Below are 10,396 nucleotides of genomic sequence, written 5' to 3'. Positions count from 1 at the left end.
CCATTAAGTCTACATAATCTTGTACATCAACTGGTTACAATATCAATATTCGGAATCTGCAACTTCATTGTTGAATTTAAAAACGATATTAAATGTATCGCTGTGCATTATACATCTTTACCATGGCAAGACTTTTTTGATTTTCTTTATCCGTTCTGAAACATCTCATCATAGCATTGGATATTTGAGTGGCAGGTTGGATACAGAGAGATCTGCCTCTGTTTCAGTGATTTGGTTTGCAGTGTTTGAGAAAAGTGGATACAATCTGAATTTTGGGATCACACACAAGATGGAGTATTGTTATATGGGGGACACATGATGCACAGGAAAAGGCCACTGCATGGGGGTCTAAACATAAAGATGCAAGCGGCAACAGGTAGCACACTCTATGCCACTTCCCCCTGGGACAAAGAGCCGACTTTGTCAGTGATGGCACACCCTCATGAAACTCCCCGCCACTGCTTGTGATGGGCACACCCTCATAAATTGTTCCCTCTGGGTGAGGGATCATCTTGCCAGCAATGACACACCCAAATGCAACCTTCCCCATGGGGTAAGGCTTGATCTTGTCAGTGATGGTACACCCTCATGTAACCTTCCCCCCTGGGGAGGGGGGCTGATCTTGTCAGGGATGGAATACTTTCGTGAAACTCCCCCCATAGAATATCAAGCCAAGCTTGGCATGGATGTCAAGAGATGACTGAATTAAGTACCAAAATGAAAAGTAAATGACGGCAGGAAGACTTGTGACTCACTTGGCGAGAAATGCACATGGGATTTGATAATCTCATTTGCATAGTGACTCCAAACTATCCCCAAAGCCCGCTAAGAATCCAAATAAGATAATTTGTCACTTGGTCTATCACGTTTATTCACAAAAGCCAAATATCCAATGCTATGCTGATGGTCTATACACATTTAATCTGGAAACACATTATTCAATATCCTTTTCACCTGTCATTGATTCATGTTTCGGCAAGACACAATGAAGGTGAAACAGTATTGGTCATGGCAGCTCAGTTCAGGAAGATGCACTCGTTATCCTGGGGTCAGAAACTTTTGACTGTCAAAGCTACGTTTGCTGTAAGTTTCGATGTCTTTTTCAAGCATTTTTGTTCTGATCGGTGAAATATCAATCTTCTTGTTCTACACCACGGATCACGTCGAAATGCATAGTTTTCAACATGTTGATTTAACCTGTATGCATGCCTAGCATTATTGTTGATACCTGAATTTTTTTGTAGGAAGTAGAATTCATTTGTCAACAAATAGCATTGTCTGTTGTACATGATGCCCTGTGTTGGCAAGCATACATGTGCTGGAGCATATACTTTTGGGTGGAAAAGAACAAATATTTCTTTGGTAGAACAAAAACAATGCAAATATTACAAAATGTTGCATGTATTGTCCTTTTGATTGAACATAACAATACTGAGATCAATTTTTTTTCTTTGCCAAGTCAACAAATTATTTTAAAATACACTACTAAATTGGCTATAACTACTTCAATATGACGTGCAAAGATAACTAATTTGCATGGAAGTAAAAGTTGCCGTGCCGACTCGCGGTGTAATAATAAATTTAAAATTAATTCTTTTATGCATTACGCTATGGGAGAAGACAGAAATTTTGTATCGTAAACAACAAAATGAACATTATCAAAAAGGAAAAAAAAATGCTATTTCGATTATCCGGTTGTCTGAAATACATGACTAGCATGGAGGTAAATGTCCAGAATATAAAACGCTTGTTTTTCAATTCTTTTAATACCAGACTGTGATCACGCAGACATGATTTACTTGGTAGCTTCGATTTCTTGCTTGATTGCTGGAAGTGAGAAAAGAGAAGGGGTTTGTTATTATGTCAGTCATTACGCACTCAGGTTTGGTTTTGAAGTGGCAGGAAGCAGCACGACTCTCAGATCAAATTTATGAAGTAATTTTATGATGGGGTCATCAAGTGTCTCTTGGATAAAATCCCCTTCAGTATTATTAAAGTAGATCGGGCCTCGGGGACAGATATTCAGACTCTCAAACTTTTACAATTCTTTTCTGATATACCACTTGTGGGGGCTCATATTGAAGCTCTTGGAGAAAGAAAAACTTTTTGAAAATCGAAAATTTTATTTTTTCTCCACAGAGTTAACACAGGGATGGTGGCCATTTTGAATTTCAAATATTGGTAAATCTAGTACTATAATTTGATTTTTATTCTTGATTTTGAAAGAGATGGGTTGAAAAATTCCTTTAGGAAAGGTTGAGTAAAAGTTTAAGTCTTTTGCTTTCGAGGCGCATACTACCTTAAGGTAGAATATGCCTCGGAGACAGATGTTTGGAACCGAACAATTTTACTGTACCTTTCTGGTTTTCTGCTTGTTTTGGAAAGTTTTCATCCTCTTATTTTTGTCAAATCGAAAATTTAATTCCTCCCCATAAAGAGCTGACACAGGAATGGCGGCCATTTTGAATTTCAAGTGTTGGTAAATGTTGGATGATTTGTTTCTTTCATACCAAAATTTGCATGGTGACCCCTAAAGTTTTGCTTTTGATTTTGAAAGAGAAAGGTTAAGGTTTCAAGTTTCCTTGAAGGAAGTTTAACTTAAGCAAAAGTTGAAGTCTTTCAGTTTCAGGGTATTCAAAACTTTTAAATTACTCAGAAATTTGTTTCAGCTAAGTCACTCAACTTTTTGCGTAACACATGTGACTGTCTCGGTATGATTGGATTTCCCTAATTTGGGATATGATCCAACTTTCTCATTTTGAAAATATTCCAAGTTTTTTCCACGTTGTGTTGGGCTTCATTTCATCGCGACATAATTAGAAGACCATATGTTGTTTTTCAATCCTTTTTTGACAGTTTTATTTTTTGCGAATGGTGTTAATATTTGTATATAGTCCCAGAGAGACTTAATAACCATACAGTATCAGAGTGACAGAAATTATGTCAACCCAGGGACAATGTACGTGCTTTTAGCAGAAATAGGTTGACGGCTGTGTAACATTGAAGTGCCATGGAGAATTCAAATATTTTCTGAAAGGGTGATTATTATAATTTGTAGGGTAGCCATGAAAGTTAGAAAGAGGGTTTACTCAAGTGTAGGGGCAGGGGGGGGGGGGGGAACAGCAAACCAAAATTTGTGACTACGGCTTACTTTGTGTGCAGTGTTCCGGCTGAAAAATGAGTACACAGGGTCAATACGGTTGATGGTGCAGATGTGAGAACGGGGAAGATTGACTGATTGGCTCTAGTACTTACTGTCTACTGTAGGCAAGGGGTTCTTCTCCTGGGTCTCAACGTGTTTTAGTTTCCCGTGATCAAACGTCTTCACTTCTGCTCGAGAATCGGCAGCCTCTTCCTTGATAACTGAAAGGTAAAAAAAAGACATGGAAAGGATAAGAAACTGTCAGAATATGATGAATTCCATATCCACAACGAACGAAGACATGAACACTCCTGAAAAAAGTGCTGAAACATATCCATCTTCTCTGAGTGTTGACAATTTTCTCGAAGTTGTGGAATGCTGTGATGTTGCAAAGCCTAGGAATGGTCGTATTTCACACAGCCTTTAGTTCCCTTCATGGATGTGATAATTTTTCCAGGAAAGTAGCTGGCCAAAATTACCGTACGTTACTAACTACATGGCCAATATATTTGTCAGGTGTTGTAGCTGACAGCGAACACACAGGATATTTATGAACAAGGTTGTAAAATTCTAAAAACCCAAGTTTCAGTCAAGATGTTCATCAGAGATCTTACACAATACTTTGATATACAGTAAAACCTGTCTACACCGAACCTTTCGGGGACTGAGAAAATTGTTTGTTGGAGAGGTGTTTGGTTTATAGAAGTCCTTTTAACATAGAATTCTATTGAAATGGGACTGGGAAAAGGGTTCAGTTTAGATAGGTTTCAGTTTAGACAGGTTTCACTGTATGTTGATATTCCATGGGTTTGGAAGAAGAAAGAGATTTCCTAGAAATGGTTAATATCACCAAATGGAATAATGCAATATCAATGAAGGTTTATCCTTGACATTGACTTTTGACCTTGTATACGTACTTCTCCTTTTATATTTCTGAGTATCATGAAGAACGTTGTAACATCACAGATGTCTAAATGTTTTGATATACCAATAAACTGATGATATTTTTTATTGCACATACCTTCTTTGGTTGGAAGGACGTTTTTCTCTTCTGTTTTGACATGCTTTAATTTGGAAGTATCAAATTTAGTTACTTCACTTCTGTCTGGTTTCTCGTCCGGTGTCAACTCAGCCCTCATATCTGTTGCAATAAAACAGAAAAAGTAGCGTCATTGATGCTGCAGCTCCTGTATTTCAGCATATGAAAAACACAGCACGTAACGAACCACAGGCATCCCATTCAGCGAGGTGGGCCCTGCAGAAAGCAGTTATCAAGCGAGATCAGGGATATGCCGTACTTTTGAGAGGGACCCTTACGTTTTGGCATGGAGTATTTCCATAGCTAATATACATATAAACACTTGGCTCTTCCATTTGACCTTCATGTCATAGCAATAGCTTTTTATTCCCTGATGAGCCTCGATAATGAATATTTTTTGGGAGGGTGCCACACTAATAATTAGATCCAATACAAAATATTTCTTTCAAGTATGAGGTTTCTAGAAGTCTACATTCCTTCATCATCATGCAGGAGTGCGTAATTTTCTTGGAGGGGAGATTCCTTCTTTTTGCTGTAAAAGGCACAAAATTTTGAAGTTTTATTTCGTGTGTAATACCTTGAGGGGTTGGCAAGGGATTTTTTTCCTGGGTTTCCACATGCTTCAGTTTGCCGTGATCAAAAGACTTCACCTCTGCTCTGGAATCAATTGCTTCTTCTTTGATATCTGGAAAATAATTTCATCATAGTTTGAACAAATCTGGATGAGGAACGCCCTTGTGTATAGGCAAATCATGAGGCAGGGAAGAAAATCATTTTGATCAAAATTGAAGCAACAGGCAAAAAGAAAAATTCCTTAAAACAGAGATCACCATATAATGTAAGATCTAAACAAGACTATTCATAAGATATTTACAAATGAAATGCCTAGGCAACCTGACTAAAACTACTATTTTTTTATTTCTTCAAGCTCATTTGCATGTAATGAGTCAAACTCGTTTGTTTATAGAAAGCATCATCAGTACTTGGAGAATTACTATGCACCAAATGCGATTATGACACTGTAGCAATTCTTAAGTTTTAGAGACAGACAGACATACGAACATACAAGCAGACGACCGATGCAAACAATTTCTACCAACAATAGATACACATAAGGGGAATTAACATACAGAAAGCGTTCTTCAAAATTAATCAATAACAAAGCCATCATTATCATGTCACCACGATTCACATTATCATTAAGTTAATTACAGTAAATATATGCTATCAACTTCTTCCAAAATTCTTTTTACACATACTGCAAATACTCCAACAACACACTTCTGACAGTACGTGTAAACAAGAGCTTAGGCTGAAGATTAATTAAGTATCATCATTTCCCTGTTTCAACGTTTGTTGATGTCATCATTATCTACAAGATGATAAGATAACGTTGTTTCCTGTTGCATGTGGAATTGATTACATTTGAATCACATGCATATTATAAATTATCCCACCACAGAAGGCGCGTACACTATTATAAAGGAAACAGATGACAAGATTGAAACTACTGTAACACATGTGTAGTTCAAGAGTAGAATATGCATTTTTGTCCAGAATGACTTTTTATAAGAAAAATATTGAGGTATTTCGGCTCTGTGGTCCTAACGCTCAAAGTGTAAATTTCCAGTACCAGCAAGGTAACAAGCCTTTGTGGAAAATAAAAGCAAGTGTGATTGACACACGTGATTAACGAAACAATTCAATACATTGCTGTTATGACATTCATGTTAGGAGTAAAACCATGCATTGCATTTGAGTGTCAACAGCTTGGAAACTTCAGGGCAAGCCTGTACCAGGTCAACGCTCTGATCATCACATGTGACAGGGCAATGAAAGATAACCCCTGTGATCTGAAAAGTTGAACAGATTTCAGAGTTGTTTGTTCAGGCCGGAAAGCGGCTTGATATTGTTGGGTGTAAGTATAAAAGAATGTAATTTCTGACAGTATCCAGTGGTGTGAATCCAAGCCTGAAACACTGATGCATATGTATCAAATTTACACGGCCTTGCAAAATTTCAGGGATGTGTATTTTCAAAGAAATGTGACAATATTTGTGATATGTATATACAGATAATTCACTGTGAATAAAAAAATTCTAGATCGTGTCACAATATCCCATTCACACTAGATCTCTTACATGTGGAAATTTCAGACCCTTCAGCAGTCATGTGTACGTGTACATGTACACATCAGTGTTCTCACAGCACTGTGTACAGAGCTGTAGTCACATCCCTGCCACAACTATGTACCATATTTGCAGACACACACCTGTACCAGACTTTCAATAGAACCTTCATTGATGGGGTGAATTTTTCAGCTGTGCATCTCTCTTTTGAAGAGCTAGTGTTGTCACTAAAATTTAACACCATGTATCACCGCAAAATTTTATTCCAGGTTTGACTCATTTTAAGGACTAGACACGATTGATAGATGAGAATTTACAGTATGACAAACAAGAGAAGTTATGAAAAGACACAACCGAGACATGACTTTCAGAAATTGTGGGTAAGCTAGATTTTTTGAGAACATACCATCACTGCTTGGCAGTCTGTTCTTCTCTTGCGTTTCCACATGTTTCAGTTTTGCAGCATCAAATTTCGCAACTTCGCTGACGTCTGGCAATTTTTCTGGTCTGAGCTCTTCTCTGAGCGCTGTGGAGATGTGACAACATTGTTACTGCCGGTGTAAAATATCCGATAGGGACCAAAATTTCACGATGAATAATTGATTTGCATTGCAGAAAAGGGCTATCTTTTTTATTTTCTCGATTTTTCGAATGTGGATCAATGCAAGCACATACCAAGGCAAATACACTTCATTGCAAAAAGTTTGCATTTAATGAGACAGACTTTCATAAAGAAAGCTACAATTTTTCAAAAAAGTGTAGTTTGTAATCTTTATGAGAACTACATTTCTGGTAAGGACCAATGAGATAGGGGTTCATTCAGGGAGCAGATTGTCACAAAACAAACAAAATGGTTACTATTTTAATATCACTTTTTGTAACAATGTGTATATGAAACAGAGACTAGATTTATTGAAACTCTCAGTTGGAAAGGTTGAGTCATAACATTCATTCCTTGTCCACACAGGGATTACTGATCTAGTTTCTAGTGGTTTTACAGGTCAATGACTGTGTTTGGAAGAATTCTTGACAGTTTCAATGTTTTTAAACATATGCTGCAAATACATTTTTAAAAAAAATTCTTGCCTTCTTCAACTCTTAGAACTATAATTCATTGTTTCAGTGTTTACTGAATGCTTAATTCGTATTTTTAAGATCATTGTCTCCATGGATTTTAGTTGCTATGTAAAATTATTATTACTGTAGTTTGCAGGCTCACTTCTTACTTTCATGCAAACTTCCAATGAATCTATACTTTCTAAGATTCAGGATTTCACGTTGATGTGTCATTGAAGCAAAAATTGCCCAATATCTTGAATTTAACAGTGTAGGTATGTTATTAGGCTAACTAAAAAAATCTAAAATGAAAAAAAAAGGTCTTACTCTGAGGAGTTGGTAGTGGGTTCTTCTCTTCTGTCTCCACGTGTTTGAGTTTTGTCTTATCAAAGCTCTTCACCTCTGCCCTGCTGTCGGCCGCTTCTTCCTCAATGACTGAAAATAGATTTAGCACAAATTTATTGCACTGGAAGTGGAACAGAAACTCACAAATGATGGCTCTATCACCCTAGAGTCATAAGGTTGTGTCCATTACATAACTGAACATTTTATTTTCGATGTATACTTCCTTGCATGGCCCACAAAATTGGCATTTTCTGAACGGTGTCAGCCACCTTACTCATTCCCTAGGTATTCCTGGCTGTAAATGTGTGATTTACTTCCAAGGAATGTGCAGGTCACAGGTCACTCTGCACCGTAACCACACAGCCCCTTGTTAGCACCGAGTTCCAACTCTCTATTCTATGTTAATGTGCCCTCAACACCCTTTACATATCTGAGATAATTCACGCTGGGCTGGTTACACTCAAATTAATAATTAGGGACGCATGTACGGGATCACAGAATGGACAAAACTGCATCGATATTGAGGGATGGAAAAATTTTCTGGTTTGTACCCTTATAGCTGGCATCGCTGTACTATACAGAAGACAGTGCGCCCAATAAGGCATATCAACACACACCCGGATATCACAATTGCCTCCGGGAACTGTCCAGTGGGTTGCAGTCAACCAGAAGTCAACATTGGCCTGTACTTCATAATATCATGCTCATCTACTTCTGTAATTTAACCCACACAACTTCCTTTGTTCTCACTGATTTAGCAATTAATTAAACATGGTTACTGTGATATTTTTGCTTTATGAATGAAAATGCTGTACACCAGATAATGATACAGTGTATTTTCTGCAATTGTTTTGGCACAATATTCATCTGCATGTGGAAATACGGTGCAATTGCTGGCAAAGTGACTTCCAGCATCAGACCCTTAGATGTCTGAACTATTAAAAGCAGACCCTCTAACTTAGAAACATAAACTGAATCCATATCTCTGCCTGGAGATAAATCGTCCCTTCCTGTTGCATTATTGACTGCATAAAGTTGGGAATGAAAAAAACTTGGCCTATACAACACAGACTGAAACTCGATAAATATGTTGATGTCCAACTCGTGACTTTCAAAGAGCACTGAAAGCTGCAATTGAGAATCACCCACAAGTCAAATTTACCATATGGCTTTGAAATCTGAATAAAATTGTCCTGTCCAAAGACAGGAAATAATAGGACACATTTGACACAAAACTAACTATGATGATAATATTTAGGGGATGCATATGCCAAGCATGCTGCCTGTATGGGATGGTATGAAAATTACTGGCTTCAAACTGAACAACAACATTATGAACAGTGCACCACTTGTGCATGTTTGAGTTACAAATAATAACCGGGATGATGCATGGTAAAATGGCCTGTCCTGCATCGCCTGAAGGTGTATGGTAACAAATGGACTTGGAAATATCATCGCAGACAAAATGTATGGCTCACATAATTTTTATTGACATTATTTGCATTTGGGGTTTCCAGTGCTGTTGATGATAACATGGAATGAAAGCCGTTCACTTTCACTTCCGGAAACCTTTAAATTCAGGGAAAAAAATTGGCAAAAGTTTTCTCTCAAAAGGAAATTGCATTTGGAACTCTCTGTTCCCTTTAACAAAATGATTTAGGTGTGTTATGATAACATTTTACAGAATTGGATAAGCTTTTGATGTTTCAATAGGATAACACTGTCCTGTCCTGAAACTGTATCCACTTCATGATTTCAGTATATCAGTGGGATAAATGAATCTAGAATTTTCATGTGGGAATTTTGGAAAATTCTATGCTAACCTACATAACGAGTCTTGCTCATTTACTGAAATAAGGTTACAAAAAATTTGAAATTTAGCATTACCGGAGAAAAATGCAAAGAGAAGCTAATATTTGAGACCAAAAAAAAAAATATACCTGGATGGGATTTGAATACACATGATTCATTTATTAGTCATAGAAGTGACAATCTCAAGCTTAGTAACCAATCTGCTGTGTCAGGTGTATGGGATTCAACAGGGAGGTATTGCATTTCAAATGTTTTAATGCAGCAGTCACACTCACAGATGATTACAGGATTTTCTGCCTAATCCCGAGAGAGAGGTCCCTATTTTGAATTGCCTATTGTCAGTACTGGGTTATGGCAGCCATCTGCGACATCAAAGAGCAAAGAGATACAGTTTCATATCAAAACATCTCACCTATATCTAAACCCACGTACAGGTAAATATCACCCACAGCAGTGATAAAAGCAATATTTTTTCCACGGCCTGATCATAATTGAGATAGGTCTGTATGCAGAATAAAAAATCACGATGTGCCGTTTATGCATACATGTAGCTATCATCTGCATGGGTAAAAAATATTTTTCGGGATCTGCAAAAATTATACTGTATAAACGAGGAGCACTTTTGCATCGACATGCAGACAACTCATCTGATAATATGAAAAAATGACAGATTACAGGCTACATGTAATACGGAATGAATTTGATTTTTTTTATAATTGAGTAAACAAACAATTATAAGCAAGATATTTATCGTCACCACGTGTATCAAATGTTCATTTCATTAGGAAACATCCTATTTGAATATTGCATGGCTGTAAAATGGAAACAGAATTATGAATAAAATATTCAGATATTTGCCGTGAGGCATGTGCA

General features: G+C 37.2%; 1 protein-coding gene across 15 annotated transcripts in view; it reads right to left on the bottom strand.

Moving 5' to 3' along the window:
- Window positions 1–846: 846 nt before the first annotated feature.
- Window positions 847–10,396, bottom strand: part of LOC139133413 (uncharacterized protein PF3D7_1120000-like) — a 51,032-nt gene continuing 41,482 nt past the window's right edge. For all 15 annotated transcript variants that reach the window (XM_070699996.1, XM_070699994.1, XM_070699999.1 and 12 more), the window contains 6 exons: window positions 7,694–7,801; window positions 6,717–6,836; window positions 4,759–4,866; window positions 4,164–4,283; window positions 3,256–3,363; window positions 847–1,827 (listed from right to left, as the gene is read on the bottom strand). In XM_070699996.1, coding sequence (XP_070556097.1) covers window positions 1,796–1,827; window positions 3,256–3,363; window positions 4,164–4,283; window positions 4,759–4,866; window positions 6,717–6,836; window positions 7,694–7,801 — 596 coding nt within the window. In that variant the 3' untranslated portion in view covers window positions 847–1,795. The remainder of the gene's footprint in view (window positions 1,828–3,255; window positions 3,364–4,163; window positions 4,284–4,758; window positions 4,867–6,716; window positions 6,837–7,693; window positions 7,802–10,396) is intronic.

Source organism: Ptychodera flava, chromosome 5 (genome assembly GCF_041260155.1).
Source record: "Ptychodera flava strain L36383 chromosome 5, AS_Pfla_20210202, whole genome shotgun sequence".
In the NCBI taxonomy this organism is placed as follows: domain Eukaryota; kingdom Metazoa; phylum Hemichordata; class Enteropneusta; family Ptychoderidae; genus Ptychodera; species Ptychodera flava.
The sequence above is the reverse complement of the archived record's forward strand: the minus strand, read 5'-3'. Positions and strand labels throughout refer to the sequence as shown.